At 65.4% G+C, this 27,610-nt stretch overlaps 1 protein-coding gene across 8 annotated transcripts in view; it reads left to right on the forward strand.

Moving 5' to 3' along the window:
* SH3TC1 (SH3 domain and tetratricopeptide repeats 1) overlaps window positions 1-26,680 on the forward strand; it is a 46,992-nt gene extending 20,312 nt beyond the window's left edge. For 5 of the 8 annotated variants that reach the window (XM_030314290.2, XM_032593019.1, XM_030314284.1 and 2 more), the window contains 16 exons: window positions 1,645-1,719; window positions 3,764-3,891; window positions 4,620-4,725; window positions 5,478-5,624; window positions 6,287-6,491; window positions 7,284-7,360; window positions 8,093-8,288; window positions 10,847-10,980; window positions 12,524-12,565; window positions 14,259-15,917; window positions 17,892-18,072; window positions 19,079-19,229; window positions 20,929-21,051; window positions 21,720-21,870; window positions 22,669-22,865; window positions 25,237-26,680. In XM_030314290.2, coding sequence (XP_030170150.1) covers window positions 1,645-1,719; window positions 3,764-3,891; window positions 4,620-4,725; window positions 5,478-5,624; window positions 6,287-6,491; window positions 7,284-7,360; window positions 8,093-8,288; window positions 10,847-10,980; window positions 12,524-12,565; window positions 14,259-15,917; window positions 17,892-18,072; window positions 19,079-19,229; window positions 20,929-21,051; window positions 21,720-21,870; window positions 22,669-22,865; window positions 25,237-25,494 — 3,830 coding nt within the window. In that variant the 3' untranslated portion in view covers window positions 25,495-26,680. Of the gene's footprint in view, window positions 1-14; window positions 1,558-1,644; window positions 1,720-3,763; window positions 3,892-4,619; window positions 4,726-5,477; window positions 5,625-6,286; window positions 6,492-7,283; window positions 7,361-8,092; window positions 8,289-10,846; window positions 10,981-12,523; window positions 12,566-14,258; window positions 15,918-17,891; window positions 18,073-19,078; window positions 19,230-20,928; window positions 21,052-21,719; window positions 21,871-22,668; window positions 22,866-25,236 lie in introns of those variants that run through there. The other 3 variants (XM_030314292.1, XM_030314294.1, XM_030314291.1) reach the window with 3 other exon arrangements.
* Window positions 26,681-27,610: the final 930 nt, after the last annotated feature.

Below are 27,610 nucleotides of genomic sequence, written 5' to 3' on the forward strand. Positions count from 1 at the left end.
GAGTACAGCTCGGACCGTCCTCCCTGTTGTCCAGCCGCCCGCGGACGGAGCCGTGTCTGCGGCCAGGGTGTGTGTCGAAACAGAGTCCCGTGCCCAGTGAGTGCCCTCTCACCCTGCGAGAGACGGGGGCCCAGCTAGTGTGTCTCCAGGGGCGCGTGTCCGCGATAGCAGAACTTGGCGTGGCGAAGGGGAAGGGGGCTGGGAAAGTTCTAGAACGGCTGCACCTCGATGAATGGCTCTGTTACAAACCTTTGCGTTCCCGCAGTCCTGCTTTGTCCTCAGGACATAAAGCCCTGGGGTTGCTCAGCATGGGACGGCCCCATTCCTCTGAGGAGGACGCCCTGGGAGGGGCCCAGTGGCCAGGAAGGACCGGGCAAGGACCAGTCCGGGCCTCTTTCGGTGGGGGGGGAGATGAACCCAGAGACATGGGCTCAGGAGGCTGTTCTGAGAAGCATGGCCACGCTCCTGCCCGGGCCCTGGTGTAATCCTGATTGTCACTGGCTTGACTTGGGCCTCGGTTTCCCCACTTGGGAACCTGAGGGGTGGCAAGGGGATCTCCAGGACCCCGCTGTCTACCTCCTTGGGCTCTGGAGATGAGGGAAGGAGGGGAAAGACCCTCCCCGAGGCAGGGACGGCCTGTGCCTCCTACCCTTCCCCAGGCTCCCCTGTCCTCATGTCTCCTCCCTCCTCCCGGTCCCCCGCCTGGCTGCCCGTTGGGGGTCTCCCAAAGGGGGCTTGCCCAAGGAGATGCCCAGCTGAGTGGCCAGTGGATGATGGATGCGCTGGGAGGATGGGAACAGAGCTTCACAAGGCACATCACGTCTGTCATCTCGGTCCTTCCGGGTGTGAGGGACACGGAAGGGGCCAGGGTGGCCCTCCTGGGTACCCAAGGGGGAGGGGTCCTGCAGTCAGACACCTGCCCGGTCAGCAGACTCCTGGCTGTCGCTCAGTTGCAGAGCCCGTCCTCCCTTCTGGCCCCCGCGTGAGCCCCCTCCACCGACCCTGCACTTCGGGGTGTCTCCACAACCCTAGCCGGGTTGTCAGCCGCGCCCTACTCACCTCACGAGGCCGAGGGGGCGCGGTTCACCCTCGGTCAGCGACTGGTGCAGACTCAGCAGGACACAGCCTTGTCTGCCCCGGACTCTGGGTTCCTTCCGGGCTGTCACCTCTCCTCTGGGGTCGGCAGAACGGTGGCCCCAAAGAAGTCCACGTCCTAATCCCCAGAACGTATGGCAGAAGTGATTTTAGGGGTGGGGGTAAGTCGAGGATCCCGAGATGGGAAGAAAACCTCAGGGTCAGAATCAGAGACACTGAGGCTGCCGGGCTTCTGGCTCTGAGACTGGAGGAAGAACCAGAGATCGAGGGGGGCGGACGAGCTGGAGACAGACCACCCCCCCCACCCCACCCCCCGGAGCCTCCAGCAGGAGCCCGCTCTGCCGAAACCTTGGTTTTAGCCGGTGAGAACTTTCTAGACTCCGGCACAGCAAGACAACACTCGTGCCGTTTGTTGCAGCACAGGGAGACCCTCACACCCGCCCCGTCCTCGTCCCCTCGCAGGTGTGCGGACACACCTCTTTTCCTCCAGAAGTATTGGGGGGGTTTGTGCCTGTTCTGACCTTGAACCCCAAACCTGCTGTGTTGCAGATGCCTCCCCGGCCCCTGGCGGCTCTGGGCCGGCTGCTGGGACCCCTCCCGGCCAGATGGGAACCTGCCCCACAGGTAGATGTCCTCACATGCCACATGGCGCCACAGGGTTCAGTGTGGGTGGGGACGTGAATGTGGGCTCCCTGGGCGCCCCCCCTTGCGCCCTCACTGTCCCATGGCCTGCGGGTTCAGGAAAGTCTGACGCAGAGATTTTCTCTTCTTCTTTTTTTTTTTTTAATGTTTATTTATTTTTGAGACAGAAAGAAACAGAGTGTGAGCAGGGCAGGGACAGAGAGAGAGAGAGAGAGAGGGAGGGAGACACAGAATCCCAAGCAGGCTCCGGGCTCTGAGCTGTCAGCACAGAGCCCAGTGCAGGGCTCAAACTCACGGACCGTGAGATCGTGACCTGAGCTGAAGTCAGACGCTTAGCCACCCAGGCGCCCCTAACCCAGTGATTTTCAAAGTGTGGTCCCCAGACTTCCCGCCTGAGGATGGCTGTGGGGGTAGGGAGACTGCCTAGATGCAGATGGCCGGGTCCCGTGCCCAGGTCCCCATCCAGCCCCGCTGGGGGAGGGCCCAGGACTCTGCATGTCCACTTGGGGCCCGAAGGCTGGAGTTTGTCTGCCTTTGGAAAGGGCTTCTGTGGAGCCTGTGTTTGCATCTGCCCGAGGAGGGGACACGGCCCAGTAGGCTGGACCACATGCAGGGGAAGCGACACTCTGGGGAGGCGTCACAGGTGGGACATGACCGGGTTAGGGACGCAGAGGAAGGAGCAGGGCCCTTGGGAGCGGCGGCCGAGGACTGACTTCTGGGGAGGGGGCCCCGAGGGCCAGGGGGGCTTTCTGCGGGGCGCAAATGCGGGAGGCAGCCCTGGGTGGTGGGGGGGGAGGGGCGGGCAGAAGCCCCCTACCCCTGAGCCCCTGCTCCTGACCCCCAGCTGTGGTGGCACGGGAACCCCGGCGCTGTTAGTGGCTCACCTTTGCCTCGCCACCCTCCTCTTCCGACTTTCCTTCCGGGCAGCCGGCTCTGCCTTGTGGTCACTCGGGATGACCGGGCGCGTTGAGCAAGCGGCAGATTATTTCTGGGTCTGGTTTGCAGCCCCGCCCTCTTACGGGAGCAGGGGCTCATCTCAGAACCAGTTGTGAAATGTCGGCCACGCTTCCTGCTGGGGGAGTGGGGCCGATTCCAGGTTCCAGAGGTCTCCATACCGCCCTTCTCTCCCCTCCCTTCCCCTGTACTCCCCTCCCCATCTCCCTTCTTCTCTTTCTCCGCCCCCACCTTTCTCTCTCCCTTCCCCCTGCCTTCTCCTCCTGCATCATCCCCCTCCACCTCTTTGGAGCAGTCCATGCCCCGGGGATCTCAGCCTGGTTCGGAGGCCTCTTAGGAGGACAGGGGTGGGGGTGGGCTTGGGGCACTTGAGCCGAGATCTGAATTGTAGGGCAGCCAGGCAGGCAGGCCAGGATTTGATCTGGGAGAGAGTGCTGTAGGTGGAGGATGTGGTGAGTGCAAAGGCCCTGGGGCAGGGTGGGGGATGTCCTGATGTCCTAGGACCGCAGGCTAGATGGGAGGGACAGAAGAGGCTGGGGGGGAGCTTTTGTTCCGATTTAACTTAAATAAAATTTAAAATCTAGTTCCCACGGATGCACTGGCCACATTTCAAGAGCTCGATGGCCCCACATGGCTGGCGGCCGCCCTTCAGGACACTGGACGGCACTGCCTGGGGGGTGCCGAGAGCTGGGGCAGACAGCGAGCCAGAGCTCAGTGTCAGGGACCCCCCGGCTCTCCGTGGACCAGAGAATGGTCTGGAGGGAGGGCGTGACCCGGGGCCCCGGGGAGGGGTGCCACGGTGGGTTGGGCCTGGTTTTACAGCTCACTGGTGGACCCACGTGCCGTATGGTGCAGGGAGGTGTCCTTGGTCTGCAGGGAGGAGGCTGGGGGCCCTTCTGGAAATGGGACAGAGGCGGAAGGGTCAGTTTGGGGGCAGGACGGTGGGTTCTGGGGTGCCTGCTGACACTCGAACGCCCCCGTCTGGAGCTCGGCGGTGGGAGAGGTCGGGGCTGGAGGTCACGGTGACTCCCGTGACTTTGCTGAGTGCTCGCTGGGCGCTGGCCCCTTCCAGACCTGACCCTGCAGCTGCTGGCCGTGCGGAGGAAGACGGGGCTTCCAGACCCCAGCCTGCAGCGGGCAATGCGGGCCCGGCTCCGCCTGCTGGAAAATGACAGCCGGGAAGTGGCCAGCGTGCTGGGGGTGAGTCTGGCTCCTCTGGGAGGAAAACGAGCCCGCGTGAGCGAAGGTGCGGGGGCCCCGGGCTTGAGAACGGGGACAGAGGCCAGGGGTGGCCCCGGGAGGAGGGGGAGGTCCAGACGGCACGCGAGCACCAGCGCGGTGCCCCGGGACTGGCCGCCCTTCGTGGGGCCAGGCAAGCGGCCGAATCCCGCGGGCCGCTTACCGAGGGTCGGGCTCCAGATTAGAAGAGTGGCTTCCATCGTCAGCGTGTCAGGTGGGGCCCTGGTAGCTCCCCTTCCCCGGGACACACGACGCTGTGCCTTGTACCTGCTGGTGTTATTCCAATGCCCCATCACCAGCAGGGGAGTTAGTTCACGGGACGGGGGTCAGAGGAGACGGGTGCAGGGTGAGCGTGGACATCTGCATCAGTGCCGCGGGAGGGGCTGGGAGACAAGGGGCTGCACGGGGCTGAGAGCGCAGCCTGCCTGAGAGCCTGCTGTCCCTGGTGCGGAGTCACCGAGAGCGAGGCCCAGAGTCTGAGCCCCCAGGGGCTCAGGGAAGGAGCGGGGCTGGGCAGAGGCACCGGGGAGCCACGGCTGGCTCGAGGGCCCCGGCCTCGGGCTGTCAAGGAATCGGCTCTGTGCTTCCGCCCCTGCCTGGGTCATTTATCACCATGTTTCTGTCGAGCAGCTCCGTCCTCCCGGCCGTCAGATGCCTGACGGCCCCCGGGACTGTTTCTTCCCCATAAGGAGTTATCGGCCAGGCTGCTGTCTATCCACAGTGACCAGGACCGGATTGTGGTGTCGTTTAAGACTTTCGAAGAGATCTGGAAGTTCTCCACTTACCACGCTCTTGGTAAGGTGGTGACCTTCTCAGAGCTGGTTATGGGGACCCCCCGCCCCCCGAGGACACTTGTCACACGCCTAGCATGTTATATCATAGATCAGGCTTCAGGTTAGGGTTGCTCACGACGGCCTGGGCAGTGGGGCTCGCTCACCTGCTCTCGGGGGGGGGGGGGGAAATGGTGTGATGGGTGGGGACACAGAGGCACGCCCATCTGTTCCCGCATTTGGGCCGCGCTCCGAGTTCCTCCCGGCGCTGCACCGTGTGGTAGCTTTGCACGGCCAGACCTCGGGGGACGCTGAGCTCAGACTGGCTGAGCGCAGACCGGGTTATTTCCAGCTCATCCAAAGCGCTCTGTTTCTAAAGCGCCCCCAGCCTGCTGGGAGGCATCCGCAAGGGTCTGGCCGCGTCCTCTCGGGGACCTCGCCCCACCACCTGGGTCTGAGGACGGACAGAGTGGACAATGAGAGCAACGGCGTCTTGCACACCTTGAGCAGGGCTGTGCCAACCCCCCAGCACACTCGACCTCGAAGGCTCTTGTCCCGTCTCAGAGACGAGGAGACTGAGGGTCACAGAAGGCCAGTGTGTCGCCCACAGTCACGGCCGGTCCACTCACAGCCCAGGTGGTCAGACCTGGGGCTGCCTGGGTTGTAGACGGCACCTCGAGACCCCAGGGCAGGGCAGGGCTCCCCCCGCGCCGGCCTGTGAAGGTTTCCGCGTCTCCCTTTGGGGCCTGCCGGTCACCAGGCCCGTCTGGCCCCCAGGCTTCACTCACCACTGCCTGGAAAACCTGCTCGTGGACCAGGCCTTCTGGCTGCTTGCGCCCAGCGAAGACGAGGAGACGACCATCCAAGTCCACGTGGACCAGGAAGCCTTGACACGGACACAGGAGATTCTCCTCGCCCAGGAGGGTGAGCGCTGCATGATGACGGTGACGTCGGCCGGGGGCACACCATGCTGGGGCCACGGGGGCCACGGGCCGCAGGAGGGTCCTGGAGGCCCCGGCGTGCACGCCGGGACGGACGGGGGCTTCGTGCAGGGAGGAGCATGCGGGGGGTGGGGGGGACCCCAGCCATGAAGCGCCCAGGCCCTGTCACTTCGCTGTAGAAACCTGGCCAGGCCCCCAGGAAAGAAGAGAAAAAGCGTTTCTGCCAAGTGGCACCGCCATCCCGGGGTCCTGACCCGACGCGGTCTTGCTTTGAGCGCCGAGGTGGCCTCGTCATCGGGTCGGGTCAGCAGCAAACAGGACTCGCAGCTGCCGGTCTCACCCTGGCTGCGGACGCGAAGAAAGGCGGCCGGCTGTGGCCGGGCTCCCGGCGGTGGTCCTGGCAGACAGGACCCTGGGGACCACAGGAAGGGAAACTGAGGCCCCCGGGCAGGTTCAGCGAGGCTCCCCGGGCAGGTGTGAGCAGAGCTGGGACTCCAGGCCGGCGCCGGCCTTCCAGTCTGGGGGGGGGGGGGGGGGGGCGGCAGAGACCGGGGCTGGGGAGACCCCGCAGGACTGCCTTCACGCGTGCGGCCTGGCGGGGACGGGTGGGTCCCACACTGAAGGCCACTGTCTGTCACTTCGAAGGCCCTTTCTTTGTCCTGTGTCCCGACCGCCACGTGAGAGTGACCACCAGCCCCCGGGGCGCAGGCCCGCAGCCCCTGGGGCGAGCCGCGGGGGTCCCCCAGGGAGACGCAGCCCCGGCAGCGGACTCTAAGGCGCCCAGCCCCGGCACGTGCTCCCAGGACACGGCAGCGGTGGCCGCTCCGGAACCTCTGATTCCATTTCATCAGTAGGTACCGACCTTTGTGTCTCCGCTTCCGGCCGGTCCCGTCCTGTGTGTCGTCAGGCCTCCTGGAGCCCCCACCGCGCCCCCCGCCCCCAGGCGCTGGTCCAGCCTCAGCCAGAGGGGCTGGACGGTGCTCCAGGCAGACCCGGTCCTGACCCTGTCTGTTGCTTCCGGTGTGTGGCCGTGACAGTGAGCCCAGCTCTGGGCCTCAGGGCTGCGAGCTGCCCGGGGACGCTGACATTCCCTGGCAGGGCTGGCATTCGATGGCACCAGGCTGTGCAGCGTGGAGCCCTTGCTTCGTGTTCTGGCTCGTTCTGAAAAGCTTTTGAGGGAGCCAGCTGCCTACCGTGCACCTGTAGGAAGGAGGCATGTGGAAATCTGTACAAATGAAAACCAAGGCAGAGGAAGCTTGGGTAGCATGCCAGTTCTTGCTCAGGAGCTGAGCGTGGGGCGTTAACTTGGCTTGGAGCTTCCTGGCAGCCAAAGCAAAGAGAGAAAGTCGATGACCTGATGTTTAGAATCTGTGAAGTAGTTGGCAATGGCTTGGCTGCTGCCCCGGGCTAATGGAGGGAGGTTTCTCAGGAGGCCAGCCGGAGGACGGGCAGGGGACGCCCTGCAGGCACGGCCACATGCCGAGGTCTGAGGCTGCCCACCTGGGCAGGTGTGTGTGTGCCTGTATGTGCATAGTGGTGGCAAGTGGTGAAATTTACTTGGGTCCCTGGGGGCTGCTGACTTATCCCGTCTACGCATCGTCCACTCGCCTCACATCTGAAATCCTCTCATGTCTCCCTCCAGGTGGGCCCTCAGGGTCGCCTGGGACCCCATCGACGACTCCGTGAGCGGCCCTGTGACGTCAGACGTTCCTCTGATGGGTAAATGCTTTCGCTGGCCTTTCTCCCCTGGGAAAGGCGTGGGCAAGGAGGGGCAGGCACCCGCATTCTGGAAGCTTCTGTGCTGGCCCTGAATCCTCCCCAAGCCAGAGGGGGTAGCTAGAATCCCCTGCAGCTCATGCTAAGACAACGAAGCTCAGAGAGGTCCACCGGCTGGCCCGGATTTTGTCGCACGGGGTGCGGGGAAGCCGGGCCGCGTCCCCGTCGCTGCCTCCGGGGAGCCCCGAGGGTCCCGTTCACAGAGCACCCATCAAGCACTGCTTTCTCTCCAGCCGCACTTGAGACACCTCAGAGGGCCCTGGGACGGGTGGGCTAGGCTCCCGCTGATGTTGCCGCGTGAGCTCATGAGGGTCTGGAGGCTTAGGTGCTGGGTCTTCTCCCGAAAGGCCAGAGTGGGGCTCTGACTTGGGCTCCTGGTCCAGTGCTCTCTGCTCTGCCCCAAGCTGGCAGGGCCCTGTATACCTGTGACGTGGCTGCGAGGCCCCGAGGGAGAGGGATGTATGTTTACAGACGGCCCCGGGCCAAGTTAGTTAATGTCTCTGGGCCTCAGTTTCCCATGCTCGCTGTGCGGAGGAAGCGCCCCCTCCGGGGGCCCCTAGATGTCCAGCCCCTTGCGTGCAGTGGCCACATTTCGCTGCAACCCTGACCAGCTGTTCTTGGACAAGAGCCCCGGGGTGCGCCCCCAGCACTGACTTCGTGGCCTCCTTTCCGCAGCCGTGGGCCTGGCCTCAGCAGTGGCAGACTACCAGGGCTCCGGTCCTGAAGAGCTGAGCTTCCGAGGCGGTGACGTCATCGAGGTCCTGGGCGCCCGGGTGCCCGGCCTGCCCTGGTGCCTGGGCCGGCACACGGCCTCGGGCCAGGTCGGGTTTGTGCGCACGAGTGACATCAGTGTGCAGGGCCAAGTGTCTGAGTGAGTGGCTGAGGCCCTGCCCTCTCCCGAGCCCTCTCCCCTACCCCCGGGGGCAGCCTGGTGACACACGTGGACGAGGTCCCGGATGGCACCCCTGACCCTCCCCCTCGCCACCGCCCGGGCACCTGTTCCCTTGTCCCCAGGGCTGGCGTCAGCCTCCTACCTGGACCCCTCGTGTCCCTCCTCCAAGTGCAGCCCGGGGCTGTTCTCTGAACTACACGGCATCCCACGCGGGGGGCTTAGCTCAGCAGGTGGAGATTCCGTCCCAGCCCACGGGGCCAGGAGTCCAGAGTCAAGGTGCCACAGGGCCCCACTTTCTCTGGAGGCGCCCTCCTTACAGCTCCTGGTGGCCACGTCACCCCCGTCTCTGCCTCCGTCTTCCCACGGCCTCCTCACCCCAGCACGTGTCTCCGAGCCTCGTCCTATAAGGACACCAGTCTCTGGATTAGGGCCCACCCTACCCCAGTGTGACCCCCACCTCAACTGGTTATATCTGCAAAGACCCTTCATTGAATAAATCACCTCCCTAGGTGGACATGAATTTTGAGGGACACTATTCATCCCCATACACCTTGCCACTCCCTTTTCTTTTCTTTTCTTTTCTTTTCTTTTCTTTTCTTTTCTCTTCTCTTCTCTTCTCTTCTCTTCTCTTCTCTTCTCTTCTTTATGTTTAAATTTGAGAGAGGAAGAGACAGAGTGTGAGCAGGGGAGGGGCAGAGAGAGGGAGACACAGAATCTGAAACAGGTTCCAGGCTCCGAGCTGTCAGCACAGAGCCCGACGCGGGGCTCGAACTCACAGACCACGACATCATGACCTGAGCCGAAGTCAGGTGCCCGAGATTCTAGGCCTGGCCTTTAAGGCCCCCCACGACACAGACCCTGGTGACCGCGATGTCAAAGGCTGCCCCTTGCCGTCAGGCCCCTTCCGGAACGAGTCCGCTTTGACACGTGTGCCCCTACGTGAGACACCCCCTCCATCCCTGACCTCCAGTTTTCCTGGGGCTCTCACTGGCCCCCAGGCCCCGTCTCCGACGGCTCATCCCTGGGGACCTGCTCCTCTCCCTGTGGGACCCCCCACACCCTGCTGGTGACATGCCCGCCCCTGCCCTTCTGAGAATTCTGAGTGTCCCCACGGTGCGGCCCTGGGCAGCAGCAGGGGTGTCCTTGGGGGAGCGGTCAGTGGGCACAGCTGTGCCCATCCTTGGGTGGCAATTCCGTTCCCCTGGGCTTGAAGCATCGTTGTCAAGACCTCAGTCATGAGCCCAGAGAAGGTGGGCGTAGGGACAGGGCCTTTACTGGGTCTGGACCTGGCCTCCCACGCCCGTCTTCAGGGGTCCTCTGGCCCTGACGTCCCGCGGCCTGGGCAGGAAGCCTGGAAAAGCCCCGCGGACCCCCTCGTTCGCTCCACAAACATCGACTGCACATCTTCCCTGTTCCAGACCCTGGGTTTTCATCCTTTGTTTAATGAACCACCTCCTGGTGCCTCTGCTCTTTTCCTTTATTTTGGCAAAATTTCAGATTTAGGGAGGTTGCAAGACGAGCGTCAGATTCCCGTAATCCCTTCCCCCCGATCACCCAAGGGTTGGCACGTTGTCACATTCGTCTTCCGCTTTTCCTTCTCGTACTGACGCCGTCGGGGGTGGGTTGTAAGCAGGATACCCCTTTCCCGGCGAGTGGCGCGGCGCGTGCCTCCTGAAGCCAGGACGCCCGCCTGGGCACCGCCGCGCGCCCTTCGGGATGGGGACGGTGACGGAACAGCGCCCTGCGGGCCACACTCGGGGTTTGCCAGCGTCCCAGTCGTGTCCTGGACAACCAGAGAAAGTTCCAGGCCTCGTGCCACCAGCCTCTCCTCCCTCGTCTCGTGGTCCTTTAGGACACTGACGTTTTTGAGGCACACGGGCCTGTTCTGTTGAATGTACCAGAAGCTACTCTGAGATTTTCTTTAACGTCTCAAAATAGCTCCTTCCAGTTTCCAGGCGCATTTCAGAGTTTCACGTAACGCTGGTGATTTAGTCCCACGGGCGAAAAATGCCTGTTCCTTCTCTCCCTTCTCCCCTTCCCGTTTTTCATCTCCCTGACTTGGCGGGGACAGGAGCGCCCCGTTTCTGTGCTGGGCGTCGTGGGGAGCCCGGGAGCTCGTGACGCGAAGGGGTTGACCCGTACATCCACACGTGCACACGCACACATTTGTAACGCGTACTTGTGCACGCCCACGTGCACACCCGCGTACGTGCGATACGTACATTCTGCCTGCAGCTGTCACAACCCGCCTCACAGGGGAAGGGGCACTTGAAGCGGGGCTTTGGAGGCTGCCCAGGAGCTCACCTTCCCCGGCTGCCACGACCCGCCGTGTCTGTAGCAGCCTCTCCCGCTCCTGGCCGTCTGCCTGCAGCTGGACCAGGCGGGCCTTGCGGGCCGGATCTATTTTGTTTCTGTCCCGGCGACCTGGCCGCCGGGCACAGAGCAGGTGTGACGGGGGTGTCTGTCACACCAGAGAGTAGATGGGGGTCTCGGGCAGGAAACGTGCTGTTGTACATAAAGCGCCTTCTTTTCTCCAGGCTGGAAAACGTGATTTTTCTCGATGAGGAAGAAAGGTCGTTCTTCAGCAACGAAGGGCGCTTCTCGGACGAGGACGCCAGGCAGTTGCTGAGGAGGATGTCCGGCGCGGACACGCGCACCGTGTACAGCCTGGGTAGGTGTGAGGGCGCCGCGGGGGCGGGGGGCACGGCTCCTCCCTCCCCTCCCCCTGGCCGCGGGGACGTCGCAGGACCTGCGTCGGACCCTGGGTGCTTAGGACGGTTTCTGTGGGCAGGTTCCCAGAAGGACAAGAGGGTCTGCAGCTGAACCGGGAGACCCCGAGACCCGGCCGGCCGGCACCGGGCCTGCTCGGGCTCCTGTCCCCTCCGCGGAGCGCGGACTGTTCTGGCCCCCGTGCTCCCCTCCGGACGCCCCTCCCCGTGTCCCTTCAAGAAGGCCCGCCCCGGGGCTCCTAAAGGTGACCGCACAGGTGCCGCTGCTGCCTGAGGGGCCCGTAGGGACGGCAGCGGGCCAGAGGCAGAGAGGGGGACGGGGCGAGCGGCAGGGAGATGCCCGCAGTGGCCGCGAGGCGTGCCCGCCGTCCACCGGGGCCCGGCCCGCCGCCCACGCGCTGCCGCTCCGCCAGTCTGGGTGACAGCGACCGCCCTCCGTGACAGGACCAGGAGCCCGGGCTCGCGTGGCTGTGGGCTGGCCTGGTTGCCGGACCCCAGGGCCACCAGCCCCTAAAGACGGTGCTGCTCCCTCTCCCCGCGCTGCCCTGCGCTCAGGAAGGACCCTCTGTCGGCTGCCGTGCAGGGGGCGCGGGGGCGGGAGCCGTGTCATCGGCAACAGAGGCGACAGGGGAACAGACCCGCTGGGGGACCGCCTGGGGCGGGGGGTGCTCTCTAGCCGGTTCCTTCATCCTGTGCACGGAGGTGAACGCGCGTGCGCACACACGCTTACACACACGCTCACACACACACACAGTATACACGTGCGCACACGCGTTCACACATATGTGCAGCACACGCATGTGCACCCACGCTTACACATACATGTGGCATGCATGTGCACGCTTACAATACACGCAGCACACTCATATGAAGCACACGCGCACACACTTACACACGTGCACACACTTACACACGTGCACACTCAAATAAGGCAGCACACACATGCACGCGCACACATCCACACGCACATACACCTACACATCCATGCACACACACGAGCACAGTTACACGTATGTGCACACACACACACACACTCCTCACGGCCCTGGAGCAGACACGACTTGCACATCAGGAACTTTTCCACCAGAACAGAGTTAAACTTTCCAGGTCCCACAAATTGGTTTCTCTTGCTAAACAGGCAAACTTAAATTTGACCTTAGCACCTATGTCAGCCCCCCACTAGGGGGGACGTTCTGGGGGCCCCCTTCCGCCGGGCGCCCCTTAGCTTCCCGGAGCCTGTGCATTTGTCAGAGTTGGCATCACACTTCACACGTCTTTTCCCAGCAAATTAGCGTCAGCCCATTTTCAGGAGGCGGAAACTGAGGCTTAGGGAAGGGCTTGGCCTCTTGACCAGGGGATCCCCCCAGCCCTGCAGCCCCTCAGGTCACTGGAGTGTGTCTGTCCGGGTGTCCCCACCCATCCCGACATGGCCCCGACCTGGAGGTGCTGGCCGGAGGGTGATGCCTCTGTTCTCTCCCTTCTCAGACAGATTAGAAGAGACCGACTTTGAGCCGCCGGAAGAACAAGGTGGGTTCTCCCCACACGGCACCGTCCCTCCGGGCAAGGGGCTGGACCCGGGGGTATGACGCCCGGCAGAAGCCACAGAGCTGGGTGTGGATGGGGCTCTGTGCGGGGACCTCACACCTCCGTCGGGGAAGGCGGGAGGGGGTCCGTCCTGCAGGGGGAGGGGATGAGGTGAGGGCAAAGCTCCCCCCTGCTGTGGTAGTGGTCCCTGCAAACACACCAGCCCTCCAGCTAAGGGGGGGGGTCCCCTCCACTGCCCGGGCCGTGGCTGTCCCCCGCTCTGTCCCCAGCTGAGGTGGGGGTCCTGGGCCTGTACTTGGCCATGGGTTCTTTTCTTGAAACCTAGAGCATCTGAAACTCTCGGCTTTGAGAAAGTGAAATGCTGGGTTTGGAGGGCGAAGGGGGTGCGGGGGCTGGATTTGGAGTCTCACGCTAGAGAAGCCCCTCAAAGATTTGCTTCTTCCCCTGGGAGCTGGTAAGGGAGACCCCCTCCTTCTCCCTCCACACCTCCATCTTGACCCCCCCCCCCCACAGAAGGTCTGCCTCGGGGAGAACCTGGGGACTTGAATGCCCGAGGACCCTTTGGGGTCCACCTAAGCGCAGACAGGGAAGGGCCACTTGGGGTACTCGATGGGGAGGCTCAGGACGTCCGGGGCCATTCCGGGCCCTCCGTCCAGCCCGGGCCTCTGCTGGGTGAGGAGGGCAGGACTCGCCGGGATGGGAGGGGGTGGGGGCGGCGAGGTTGGGGGGGCGCATTCGCACCTACACGTCGGATTAGTCAGGTCAGACGTTTGCTGCTGAACCACAGTGAATTCTTTTTTATTCCTCGACTTTACGGACGAATAAAGAGCGCGTTCGTTTTGAACATGTTTTTTATGTGAGCTCGAAACAGAAGAGTCTTTAGATTCTGGTTCTTCCCTTGCAAACAAATTCCCCTTTAAGCTCGTGTTTTTCCAGCAGGAAGTGTAGCTGTTTGCGCGTTGGCTGTGTCTTTGGGTACTGACCCCATCCAAAGCCGACAGCCCAAAGCACACGGGCACTTTTGGGTACGGGTGCCCCCAGGTTCTCCAGCGCCTCGTCCCTTTCCTTCTTAACCCTTTAGTAACTGTGGGCCTCAGATTCTCGAAGCAGCCAGGGTGAAGGTGGAGACCCAGGGGGTCCTAGCTGACGTGGTCCCAGGCGAGAGCTGGACCAGGGACCCAAACATTGTCCTCCATCGAGGCGGGTTTCATCAGTTCTGGGCGTGGCTTCTGAGCACGTGCTGCCCCATAGCTCTGGTTGGCCCATGATGATGTCACGGGAGTCCTGCACCCGACGGGAGACCCCCAAGTGCTGGGGAAATCCCACAGAGGCGGGGGCAGCCAGGAATGTGGACGTGTCCATCCGTTAAGTGGCTTTTCCTGGAGGGGAAAGGACGCTGATCGCTGAGCGGTGCTCTCAAACAGGAAGCATCAGAAGGGGTTACTCGGCAAAAAGCTCGGCCAGATCGATCCCTATTCTCATAACCACGACCGAGTCCCCACCGGGTGCGAGGCGCTGGGCTCGGCATTGCGCATAAATCTTGGGCTTCAGGTAGGGGAGGCTCGGGCAGCAGCTGACAGGGGTGCCGAGGCTTGGAGGGAGGGATGTCTGTCCCTTACCCCGGCGTAGGCCCAGGTCGGCCTCTCATCCACCCGGGGGTTTTGGTGATTTGCAGAATCACCTCACCTGGACCCAGAGCCACGCGAGACCCTACAGAAGGTGAAGAACATTCTGGAAGAATTCAAGTCCCGCCAGGACTGCCCCGAGGAGCCGGAGTCCTGGGGTCTCTGCGCGGCCTCCGGCGGCGCGAGCCCACCGGACCCTGAGGAGCCCCCCTTCTGCTTGGACGCGGGGGCCGACCGGACCGACCCGGAGGCCCTGGGCTCGCTGCTGCTGTTCCTGGACGCGCCCGGCTACAAGGCCTGCTTCCGCGGCCTGTACGACCTCTCCCTGCCGGGGCTGAGCGCCCTGTGCGGCGGCCGCACCGACGAGGAGGAGCTGGCCGGGCTCCTGGCGCGGGCGCGGGGGGCGGCCAAGAAGGCCGGCCTCCCCATGGCCCTCGCCAGAGTCTGCTTCCTCCTGGGGCGGCTGTGCGTGCGCCGGCTCAAGCTGTCCCAGGCCCGGGTGTACTTCGAGGAGGCGCTGGGCGCCCTCGGGGGCCGCTTCGGCGACCTCTTCCTGGTGGCGGCCGCGTACTGCAGCCTGGCCACCATCCACCTGAAGCAGAGGAACAGAGACAGGTGCGCGCAGGTGACGCCCAAGGCCGCGGCCCTGCTGCTGGGGACGCCCGGCCACGGCTGCGGCACCGAGGCCGGGTCGGAGCTGCTGGCGCACGCCCTGCGGCGGGCCGTGGCCGGCCGGAGCCCGCAGGCCGAGGCCCGGGCCTGCTTCCTGCTGGCCAGGCACCACGCCCGCCTGCGGCGGCCGGAGGAGGCCCTGCCCTTCCTGGAGCGGCTACTGCTCCTGCACGAGGCCTGGGGCTCCCCGGAGGCCGCCTGGCCCGCCGACTGCTACCTGCTCCTGGCCGACACCTACAGCCGGCGGTGCCTGCCGCGCCTGGCGCTGGGCTGCGTCAGGGCGGCCTCGCTGCGGGCCCGGGCCTCGCTGCGCGGCTCGCTCCGGAGCGTGGACCTGGTCCTGCGCAACGCCCCCCGCCTGCCCCGCCCGCCCTCCCAGGCCGCGCCCCTCCTCCGGCGGGCGCTGGCCTCCCTGGGCCCGGGCGCGGGCCGGGCGCTGCGCGGGCCCCTGTGCGCCAGCCTGGCCCGGCTGCACAGCGGCCACGGCCAGCACGGCAGGGCCGTCGCCCTGATGGCGCAGGCCGCGGAGGCGGCCGCCGGGGCCGGGAGCCGCCTGGCGCTGGACTACCTGCTGGCGCTCGCCTGGCTGCACGTGCTCGGCGGCCGGAGCCCGGCGGCCCTGGGCGTCCTCGAGTGCGTGCGGGACGGGGCGCTGGCCGGCGCGGAGCGGGAGGGCGTGATGGCCAACATGGCGGCCGTGGCGCTGACGAGGACGGGCAGGACCCGGCAGGCGGCCGAGGGCTACTACCGCGCCCTGCGGGTGGCGCGGGGCCGGGGCCGGCGGAGGAACCAGGCGGTGGCGCTGGCCAACCTGGGGGCCCTGTGCCTGCGGGCCGGCGCCGGCGGCCTGGCCCAGCACTACTGCCGGGAGGCCGTGAAGCTCTTCTCGCGGCTGCCCGGCGGGGAGGGCGGCCAGGACTTCACCTGCGTGCTCCTGCGGCTGGGCCGCCTGTGCGCCCGCAGGGCCCGCGCCCGGCAGGCCAAGTGCTACTACGAGTGGGCCTTTCTGGTCGCCGCGGAGATGGACCACCTGGAAGGTGAGTGGCGGCCACGCTGGCTTCGCGGAAAGAAAACGCGTCTTCTCCCCACGTCCGTCCAGAGCGCGCCCGGGGCTCTCGACTCTCCCGCCGTCGAGAGTGTCGAATGGCGGGAACCCGCAGGCACTTGCGGGTGTGCCTCCGAGGCCGGCTGCGGGGCGGCTCTCGTGGGAGCACGCCCGCCAGGCTCTGTGCAGGCTCCAGCCACAAACGGCACCCGTGCGGTCCTCACGGGGGCCGGCCGCCAAGTGCGGGAAACAGATGCCCGGGTCACGGGAGCCGCGACGACGGGGGCTCCCGGTCCCGACTAGTGGGACCTCCGTGTGGAGGAGGGTTTAGCCAAGCATAGGATGGAGGGCAGGCAGACGGTGAAGCCCGTGCAAAGGCCCTGGGGGTAGCTGGGCCATGCAGGGAGATGCAGAGTTTGGGGTGGGTGCCTCGGGTGGTGGGTGGCGAGCACCTTGGCTGGGGGCGCTAGGCAGGGGCCAGGGACCCCAGGCTGCGGTTTGGCATTTTTCCCGAGAGCCCCGGGGAGCCGTTGAGGGTTGTAGAACACTCGGACGCTCACGGAGCCTGGAAGGGGACCCTGTGGATCTCCAGAAAGAAGCAAGAGCTGGGTCCCCAGATGTGCCCGGTGGCCTCGGGCGGGTCCCGTCTGTGCTCACGGGCCTGTTGTCCCCTCTGCCCCGTGCTGAACCTCGAGGAGCCTGGGGGCCCCTCTGCTCCTTTTTGAGTTGGCTTTGGCAGCTTGGGTCTCCCCGGGTTCATCCGTTGTTTCTGGGTTGCCCTTTGTTGGCATAAACCCTTCTGTAAGGCCGGTGCCACGGCTAATCCCGACCATTTATGCCTTTTCTCCTCAGTCTGACTGCAGATGAGTCCATTTTGTGAATCTTCTCAAAGATCCGTCATTCAGTTTCATTCGTTTCCCTCTCTTGTTTTGTCGATTCTCAACGCCACTATTTTATCTTTACTCTTGAATCTTTATTTTTCCTTCCTTTTGCTCACTTTGGATGTAGTTACCTCCTGTCTCTCGTTCCTCAAGGCGGAAGCTTAAACTTTGTGTCTGAAAATTTTCTTCTTTTCTAAGGTAGGCATTTACGGCTAGAAAGTCCCTCTAAACACGGCTGTCCCGCGTCCCGCATCCCGCAGGGTCAGGCTCTGCCGTGCGTTTACTTCCGCTCATCTCAGAGTACCTTCCGGTTCCCGTCGCGATTTCTCCCGCGACCCCCGGCCGTCTGGCAGTGCGTTTGTCACGTCCACGTATGCGTGGATTTCCCGATCTCCCGTCCGTTACCGATTCCTGGTTTCATCCCGCTGTCGCCGGAGATCATGCTCTGTAAGACGTCAGGCTCTCACATGTACTGAGCGTCGCCCGGTGATTTGGCGACTGAGAACGCGATATGTGCGGTCTCCCCGGTCACCGTGTTGTTCTGATCTTCTGTGCCCTTGTCGGTGGTCCGCTTGGCGGGGAGCGCGTCCGGCCGTTCTCGGCCGGAGCCTGGCTTCGCGAGGGAGCGCTGGCTCCGGGACGCCGGGAGCTGGGTTTGAATCGCAGCCCCACTGCGTGCTGTGTGCCCCAGACTCAGTGTGCCCGCCTGCGGCATGGGCAGCCCGGTGCTCCCTGCCTCGTCGGCGTGGGGTGAAGGCAGCCCCCGTCCGTCACCCCAGGAGGGGTTTTGTGTAGCAGAAGCAGGCAGCCCGGTGCGGTGGGAGAGGCTGGCCAGGACCCCCGGGCCCGGGACGTGTAGACGCGGTCAGCGCCGTGTCTGTGACGTGCCCCAGCGGGCTCGTCACGGCGTGCTCTTGGCTGTGCGGCCCGGGGCGGATCGCGTAGCCGGTCTGGACTCAGTTTCCCCGCTGCACTGACCCCACTAGAGTCACGGAGGAGGCAGGCACACGGCAGGGGCCTTCAAACCCTGCAGATGTCACCGCCGTGCGTGACGGCGATGCCTTCCTCTCGTTCTCCCCGCCCAGGCCAGCTGCGTGCCGTCCAGAGGCTTTGTCACTTCTACAGCACGGTCATGCCCAGTGAGGCCCAGTGCGTCGTCTACCACGAGTTCCAGCTGTCGCTGGCCCGCAGGGTGGCGGACAAGGTGCTGGAGGGGCAGCTCCTGGAGACCATCGGCCGGCTCTACCTGTCCCTGGGCACCGAGCGGTGAGGGCCGGTTCCGCGGGCGGGACGGGGAGGACCCCGGCCCTGGTCCTGGGGTGGCCCCTCCTCAGGGACCACTTCATTCCTTAGTGTCAGATAAGCTCCGAGCTGGCCGGCCTGGGGGTGTCCCCACCAGCGCTCGTGGCACAGGGTTCCCCTGAAGGGTGTCCCCTCGTCTCCACGCACACACCACAGTGGAGGCAGACCGTGCGTTTCTGGGCCATTCTTCGTGACACGGTGGCTTTTGTAAGCTGACCTCTGCCTGCCCTGAGTGTCCACCAGCCAGCCCAGCTCTGGGCCAGGCAGTCTGTTCCCAGCCGTCCCCTCAGATGTGAGGACAGTGGCCACGTGTACCTGAAGGATTCTCATCCGCAGGGAAATACCTGGCTGTCCCACCTGCTTCTTCGGGGCAGGGTTTCAGGGTCCTCTGTCCCCTGTGACGCCCACACTGACCATCCCGATCAGATGGACGGTCCCGGGAACGTCACTGGTAACACCCCTCCCGGCTGGGGACTCACTGAGAGGCAGGGAAGGAGCCAGGTTTCCACAGGACTTGGGGGGCCTCTGCCCCTCCCACCTGGGCCTCAGTTTCACAGCACGACCGACGGGCAGTGACCTTGATCGCTGCTTCTCAAAGTGGGGGAGAATATCGCCCGGGAGCTCGCCGCAAAAGCACATTCTCGGGCCCCACCCCAGACCTGCTGCGGCAGAAACCCTGGGAATAGGGTCCCGCGGCCACACTGGGGTTTGAGAACCACTGGCCTAGGTTGTCTCTCAATTTCTGCCCACACACACGTTCCCCGCTGCACCCAGAGAGGTCGCGCCCGAGTCCGGGGAGTGGGGCAGGGACAGAATGGCCCGCTCCCCGTCCCCGTTTCCTTCCAAAAAGCCTCCCTTACTTTCCCCGGGCGAGCCGAAGCCGACAGACGGGCACCAGGAAGAGCCTGGTCCGCTCCCCCGGGGACAGCCGGCCCGGGAGCGCGCGCTCTGACCCCCGCTCTAATCCCAGGGCCTACAGGTCCGCGCTGGACTACACCAAGCGCAGTCTGGGCATTTTCATCGACCTGCAGAAGAAGGAGAAGGAGGCGCACGCGTGGCTGCAGGCGGGGAAGATCTATTACATCCTCCGGCAGAACGAGCTGGTAGACGTGTACCTCCAGGTGCTGGGGCGCCCTGTCCTTCATCCCCTCCCCCTGCTTGTGTGGGGCTGCTTGTGCGGCCCCAGCCCTGGACCCCTAGCCCAGGAGCCCCCAGGCCTGGACCCCCATTCCTGTATTCCCAGCCCAGGACCACCACCCTGTACCCCCAGCCCTGCCCCCCCCCCCAGGCCTAGACCCCCAACCCTGTATTCTCAACCCTGGACCCCTAGCCTTGGGCCCCTAGCCCTGGACCCCCAGCCCTGGAGCCCCCAGCCCTGAACCCCTAGCCCTGGACCCCAGTCCTGGACCCCAACCCTGGACCCCCAGCCCTGGGACCCCAGCCCTGGAGCCCTCAGCCCTGGACCCCCATTCCTGTATTCCCAGCCCAGGAACACCACCCTGTACCCCCAGCCCGGCCCCCCCCAGGCCTAGACCCCCAGCCCTGTATTCCCAGCCCTGGACCCCCACCCTGGACCCCCAGCCCTGGGCCCCCAGCCTTGCCCCACCACCCCTGGACCCCCACCCTGAACCCCCAGCCCTGGGCCCCGAGCCCTGGACCCCTAGCCCTGGACTGCCACCCCTGGACCCTCAGCCCTGGATTCCCAGCCTGGACCGCCACCCCTGGACCCCCCAGCCCTAGACCCCCATCCCTGGATTCCCAGCCCTGGACCCCCAGCCCTGGACCCCCAGCCCTGGACCCCCACTGCCCGGCATCTTCCACAACAATCTGAGCCCTCCCAAGGGGCCGGAGGCGTGTGCCCCTCACCAGGCCACCACCGTGTTGGTACACAGCAAGCGCACAATAAATGTGCAAATGACGCGTCCACCGCGTTGGCACACAGAAGAATTTTCTTCAGTGGCAAATGGCGTGCCTCCTTAAAAAACCCACTTATCACAGAAGCTCCGTTTCCAGTTGCGTTCCAAGCTTGACATGACTTGGAATAGATTGAGAGGCTCATGAGGCCAATGAGTGTTTTCACTTTTGAGCGCTTACTGTGTACTTCCCTGGGCCATGGGCCGAGGGTCCCGGGGCTCACCGCTGACGGGGGGGGAGGCGCCTCGGGGCTGCGGGCAGAGCTGCGGGCAGGGGTGCGGTTGTGCACAGAGGGGCCGGGAGGGTGAGCTCCGGTCGGTTTGGGGTGCAGGGTGCGTGGGGCCAGTGCCCAACTGGGAAGAGGGCTTTCCGGCAGCAGGGGATTCACAGGGGCAGAGGCCGAAGGTTCATGGGACTGTGGAAGGTTCTGGACTGCCGGCAGGGCTAGGCCACTCTTGTCCACTCAGCTGGTGTTTGTTGAGCACCTATTATGGGCCAGGCACCGTGCTGGGCCCCAGATGCAGCAGAGAAGCAGCAGTCTTAGTCGTCTGCTCGGAGAGACAGGCAGGTGTTGCTAAGGGCCACGGAGGGACACAGTGGAGGGGACCCCAGCGGAGAGAATGCCGGGGTCCGGGTGTGACCGCCGGGACCCGGAGGCCACCTCTGAGCTGGCTCCCAAACTCCTCAGCAGCCCGCACTTGCGGACCCCCGGCGCCCTAGCTGGACGGGCCTCCCCATGGGACATAGTGGGAAATGATGTCCCCAGCTGCACAGGGACTGAACAAGGCCAGTCCCTCTGGAGGGAGAGGAAAGAGTCACCCAGAGCACGTGTTGTGGGTCCTCGGGGTTGCCTCGAGGGTCTGGGGGAGCCCTGTGGGTCTCACGAGAGCTTCTGCACGCCCGCAGGTGGCCCAGAACGCAGCCCTGTACACGGGGGACCCCAACCTGGGGCTGGAGCTGTTTGAAGCGGCTGGGGACATCTTCTTCAACGGGACCTGGGAGCGGGAGAAAGCCGTGTCCTTCTACCGGGTGAGCCGGGCGGTGAGGGTGGGCCTCAGGGGTGGGGGCGCCTTCCATGGGAGTTTGGGGGGGGGGGGCGGCGGAGGCCTCCCGCCAGGAGGGAGGACTGCCCCACGCACCCGCTTACTTGCTTGGTGGTTTCGCCTGGGATGATCTTGTCCCCCACCCTCACCTGGGAGGGACAGAGAAAGGAGAGGCCGTTTGAGGGACGGAGGCAGCTTTAGGCTTACAGCACCTCAAACCTCAGGGAGGCCAGTCCTGTTCCACTTCGCAGATGAGGAAACTGAGGCTCAGAGAGGCACAGGGGTGTATCACGGGACACACAGCCCCGGGGCCCAGGTCTGCGTGTGCCTGCCCGCCCAGCTCACGGCCTGCGGCTCAGCCCTGGGGAACAGAGAAACGTGCGTGTTTAGAGCGCGGGGTTGGGCCCTCCTGGTCAGGCTCTCACCGCCCGGGGACGGGCTGGTCCCAGGCTGCTGAGACAGATGGGCTGCAGGCCACATCCCAGCTCGCTGGTGGCTCGGTGCCCTGGGGCTGCCAGGACCTCTCTGAGCCGAACACAGATACAGCGGGATGATGGGGAGGACGCTCCCGGCGTGCGGTCGGGGCTCTGAGGGGGGGGTTGGCCCCGGGCCGGCCGCCGCGGGTGAGGCCTGACCCACCCGCCCGTGTGGCAGGATCGGGCGCTGCCCTTGGCCTCCACCACAGGGAACCAGGAGGCCGAGCTGCGTCTGTGCAACAAGCTGGTGGCATTGCTGGCCGAGCTGGACGCGCCCCGGGAGGGCCTGGAGTTCGCCCACATGGCCCTGGCGCTCAGCATCACCCTGGGTAAGCCCTGCACCCCGGCCCCGGCGGGGGAGACCTGGAGGGTGGGCGCAGAAGGCCCGAGGCCGTGGAACCCGGCCCGCGTGCGGGGCCGCTTCCGTCTGCAAGCCGCCTCCTCCGTGCAGGCGGGCCGGGATGCCCCGGGGGACACGTCACACTCACGGGGTGGCTGGGCTTTCTTGGCCAGCTGACCACCAAGGCCGGCCACCGTGCCCCGCGGTCTGGACACCCCGGCTTGTCACCAGCCCCGGCACGCGCCTGTCTGCGTGCCGTCCCTTACCCTTGTTCCTCGCCACACTCAGCCAGCCCCGCTGTCACCTGGCTGGCGAGATCCCCTCACTGCCGGGCACCTCGTGTCCCAGCACCTAACTGTGCTGTTCCCAGCCACCTGCCTTCCCCTCGGAGACAGGACTGGGTGTGCAGACCCCACAGTGCTCGCCTGGAAGGGGGACGATCTGGAGACATCCGGAGGGCATCGGGGGGTGGGGGGCAGCAGCTCATACACCAGGAAGGGTGAGCGTCGTCGTGTGTGCGGGTGGACCGAACCCCGGGGTTTGCGACTGCCTGACTTTGGGGCTCCCCGTCACCCCTCCCAGGCGCCACGGGCAGGTACAGAGCAGGCCCCATGGGCAGGTCCACCTTCCTGAGGCGGACAGCGAGCCTGCGACATCAGGCCCATTGTGCAGATGGGAAGAGTGAGTCTCGGGACAGGAAGCGGCCGGCTTGGGGGCCGGAGCCGGCCTGTGCCCGCCGCCACCCGCAGCCGTAGCCTCACGCGTGCCCCCTCCCCTGCGACCCTAGGGGACCGGCTGAACGAGAGAGTGGCCTACCACCGGCTGGCCGCCCTGCACCACCGGCTGGGCCACGGCGAGCTGGCGGAGCATTTCTACCTCAAGGCCCTGTCGCTCTGCAGCTCGCCCCTGCAGTTCGCCGAGGAGACGCTGTACTACGTGAAAGTGTACCTGGTGCTCGGGGACATCATCTTCTACGACCTGAAGGTGGGCGCGGGCGGGGGGGGGGGGGGAGGCGGGGCTCGGGCGCGTCGGGAGCCCTTGCCCCCGCGTGGAGGGGGACCGCACACGGGCCCCGGGGCCCCGGCGTCTCCGGGCCTGGCTCTGCGGCACAGGCAAGGTCAGCAGACGCCGTCGGAGCTCCCCCAGCCCGTGGGGGCGGCTGACGTGTGAACGGACCCTGGCAGCCACTGGGTCAGAGCAGACACGGCCGTGTAGTCGGGGGAGCCTCCCGGGCACGGTAACGGCAAAGCCGAGTCGTGACGGTCAAGCAGGAGTTAGCCGCCGAGGCAGTAGGAGGGGGACGGGACGTTCCGGGGGCAGGGGGACGAGTCACTAGAGACCCACCAGAGACCCAGGTTGTAGGGTGCTACCCAGATCCCGGCCCCTCCTCCAGGAAGCCGACCACTGTGGGCAGAGCGACTCCTTCCTGGAATCCCGAGTCCCCTTTAATCCTCACGTCCCCCGGGGGTTTGTAGCAGGGACACCACTCCGGGTAGTTCCTGCCCTGTGGGGGCTGGAGGCGCTCGAGCTGGGACCTCACAGACCAGAACCCGGAGATGTCTCTCCATCACTCGCCTGCGCAGGCAGGGGCCCCCGTCACCCCACCCGGGGCCTAGCGTCGTCCCTGCGCGGTGTCCCTGCTCCGTGCCGGCTGAAGGGCGGGTGCCCGAGCCCAGGGGCCGACTTCTCCCTCCCCCTCCCCACTGAATGGCCCCTCGGGGCTGGGGTGGCGCCAGAAGACCCCCACCCGGTTGGTAGCCCCCAACCCCCTTCCCCGGGGCAGCCTTGGCTGTGCACCGATGACACCTGGTGGTCACAAGTGGTCACTACAGCCTCCCGTGCCCGCTGGGTGGTTCTTGGGGAGCCTGTCGGCAGGGGCGGGGGGTGGGGTACTGCAACGTAGCCTCACTACCTTCCAGTCCGTGTGACCCAGGCTCCGTGTGACCCAGGCTCTGTGTGGTTGGTTCTGCCTGCGAACGCTTTACTGTTCTAGAAGAGTGGAGCCCCCTCGAGGCAGGGCAGAGGCTGAGGGCCAGGCACGGTCAGTTGACCAGGGTAGGATTAGCAGAGCTCCGTGGGGCTCCAGTGCCCGGGATCCTAGAACCCACGAGCCTCTGACCCTGCGACCTGCATACGTGTCTATGTCCCAGGCTGGGCTCTGGGCCGGGCCCTCCCCTGTGTCGGGGCCACGGAGCCTGGCGGTGGGGCAGGACTGTGGCCAGCCTCACCTGAGCTCTTACACCCAGAGCCCTCTGTCGTCTGCGATACATGCCCCTGACCCCTGGCCCATCCGAGGGGGGGGGGGGCCTGCCCTGGGTCCCGTGTGACTGATTCCTAAGCAGCTCTGTACACGAGGGGGAAACAGGCTGGGAGGCAAAAAAGGTGTCCAAGATGGGGGTCGGGGGCCGGGCCGGGGGCAGCTGCAGGCCCAGAGGTAGCTGATCTGACGCCCAGGCCCTGGGGACGGGGACCTTATCTCTCCACGGTGTCACGGGGCAGGGCTGCAGCTGAGAAGCCCAGGTCCCTGAGCCCGAGAGGCTGGGACCAGGCAGCTTGCCAGCCGCACCATGGCCGCTCTGTCGACAGCACGTCCGTCCTCACCGTGACGACGTCTTGGAAATCCCGTCAGGGGCCACGGGCCGACTTCACACCGTCAGCCACGTGCCCAGGAGGGCGAGAGATTCCTCCGAGCCCCCTTTACGGGACAGGCCTGGGCAAGTGCCGCTCTAGAGGTTGGGGGGCCACGGGCATCTTTGCCAATGGCCTCCCTGAATCGAGGTCATCTGTACGCGGGGCCTCAGGGACGAAAGAACAAGGCTGGAACGGGACAGATTTGGGCGTGAATCCTGTTTGCCGCCCACTGGCTGCTCTAGGCACAGGTGTGCACGTCCACACGCACACACACGCACACACATGCACACGGATACACAACTCCCAACCACCCGCTTTGGCCAGCTCCTTAGTGAAGCTGTCCCCTCCTCCAGGCAGCCCTCCAAGTCCACCTCGGGCTGACTCAGGTGCCACCCGGGGCTGCCACCGGCTGCCGGTCACCCCCGTGGTCGACGTGGCCCCAGAGTCAGCCGTGGCTCCCGCCCTGCACGGGGTCCAGTGCCTGGTAGGGGCTCGGGAGTGTTTGTTTGTTGAACTGCTCTGCGTACCTGCTTTTATCCTCTCTCTGTGTGGGGGCAGGGAGGAGCCAGGGCTGCTGAACTGGGGCTTGTCCCAGTTAGAGTGGTCCCTCGGGAGGGACTGGGTGGAGGTGATGGGGGGCTGGGCACGGAGCAGCCTCTGGGGACACAGGCCGGCCAGCCCCTGCCTGCAGCCAGGGGGCGTGTTAATGTCGGGCCTCCTTCAGGACCCCTTCGACGCGGCGGGGTACTACCAGCTGGCCTTGGCAGCGGCCGTGGACCTCGGCAACAAGAAGGCCCAGATGAAGATCTACACGCGCCTGGCCACCATCTACCACAACTTCCTCCTGGACCGCGAGAAGTCCCTCTTCTTCTACCAGAAGGCCAGGACCTTCGCCACCGAGCTCAACATCCGCAGAGTCAACCTGGCCCCGGGCCGGTGCTGGGGGCGGGCGCCCTGGCTGGCCCCCGGCCCCTCGCCCTGAGGACGCCTGTCTGCCCGGCTGGCCCCCGGCCCCTCGCCCTGAGGACGCCTGTCCGCCCTGGCTGGCCCCCGGCCCCTCGCCCTGAGGTCCCCTGTCCGCCCTGGCTGGCCCCCGGCCCCTCGCCCTGAGGTCCCCTGTCCGCCCCGGCTGGCCCCCGGCCCCTTGCCCTGAGGACGCCTGTCCGCCCGGCTGGCCCCCGGCCCCTCGCCCTGAGGTCCCCTGTCCTCGCCTCTCCTAGTGTCTCTGGGAGGCTCATTTTCTGGGAAACAGAGGCAGGACGGTAAGGGTCTGATAGCAATAAACGATTTTGCGGCACCCTGCCAAAGCCCGCAAGGCCCCCTCCCCTGGCCTACCGCCTGGGGAGCGTCCAGGGACCAAGCCCTGTCCCCGGGGGCCCGCCCTGCTGCTGTGAGCTGGAAGGACTGAGTCGGACCGACCCGGGCCAGGTCCCCCTGCCGGCCCCGCGCGGTGTGGCCTCAGGCAAATCACGCCCCTCGCACCCATTTCCTGGCCCGTCAGAGCGGAAGGCGGTGGTGGGATCCCCTGGGCATCTTCCCCCTTCCCCGTGCCCTCACTGTGTGTCAGGCTCTGTGCTCTGCCTTTAACCCTCACGCCGACCTCACCGGGCCCGCACCGTTGGGTCTGTTATCGTCTCCATTTCCGGCCGAGGCACAGAGAGGGTAGGTGCCCTGCCCGCCGTCACACAGCAGGTAGGTGGGGCAGAGCCGTAACCACTGTACCACCAGCCCGCCTGCCTCGGGGGGATGTGTCAGCATCAGGACCCAGGGGCGCGTCCTGGAAGAAGGTGTTAGCACGTCATTGCACCTCTGCCCCTTCCTGCGTCCCGAAGGCGAGCGAGGGGAACGCGGCCCACACGCTCCGTCACCTGAGAGTCCTCTGGCCCAGCCCGGCCGGTCCCACCTGCACCCGCCAGCCAGCCAGGCCGGGAGGGGGGTGGCCTCCAGCCCTGTGCGGAATGTGCTGCTGTGTGTGCGTCTAGGGGCTCATCTGGGCCCCCACGTGCCAGGAACCCTCCACTTACAGTCAGGGAAACTGAGGCTCAGAGAGGCCGTGGGCGTCCCAAGTGGTTCTCACCCGCACGGCACTGTTCCGATCTCTTTTTCTTTAATTTATTTTGTTAAACAAGGTGACATTCACGTAAGATAAAATGAACCATTGAAAGTGACCGACTCAGAGGCGTTTTGTGCAGGTAGATGTGGTTCAGCCACCCGCCTGTGCCTGGTTCGGATACGTTTTCGTCTCCCCACAGACACCGCCCATGTCACTTCTCCTTCTCACACCCCCCCCCACGACCCTCCTTTAGCAGAAGGGGAAACTGAGGCCGGCAGGGGCTCTCCACTATCCTTCCTGCCTCTGCCGCTGGGGTCTGGGGGAGTCCCCCGCTCCTGCCCGGCTCAGCGGCGGCCTGCAGGCCCCGCCCCGGCCTCTCCCACCAGGGGGCAGCAGAGAGCCTTCCAGAAGCGGGCGCAGAAGCCGGGGAAGCTTCTAACCTTGACCCCAAACTGGCTTCTCGCGGTCGCTGGGAGGGGAACATGGGAGGAGACCGCGCTGTAATTGAAAACAGGACGACCTGACGACCCGCGCTGGGCCTGCAGCCTCCCCGTGTCGGGTCGGACTGTTGGGCAGGTCACTCGGGGGCCACCACCTGCCTCAGAACCCGCGCCTTCCCTGACCTCCAGCTGTGGCCCTCACCCCTCCCGCCCCGGGTTCCCAGCGCCCCACCCCTGCCTGCTGGGACCTCCCCGTTGCCCTGGGGCAACAGGCCTGGTGGCCCCAAGGGCACGTTCTGTCGGTCAGCTCCTGGCTTCCACACCCAGCCCCCCACTCAGAGGCTGGGGATTTGGGGTGAGTTCATTGGAGCCCCAGTTTTGGTCGAAAGTAAAACGAGACCGATGGCCCCCGTACGGGGGTCGAGGGAGGACTCACGGAGCCGAGGGCTCGGTGCCGGACCCCGGGCTAAGAGTTGCCTGCTTCCTTCTGATGCGCCACGGGATGCGCTCCAACAACCACAGGCTCCGGAACTCTGAACCAAAGGCTGAGTCACTGGTCGAGTCTCTTCGCGTCTCAGACCCTCAGTCTCTTCTTCATCTGTCAC

The sequence above is a fragment of the Lynx canadensis genome, chromosome B1 (assembly GCF_007474595.2).
Source record: "Lynx canadensis isolate LIC74 chromosome B1, mLynCan4.pri.v2, whole genome shotgun sequence".
NCBI lineage: Eukaryota > Metazoa > Chordata > Mammalia > Carnivora > Felidae > Lynx > Lynx canadensis.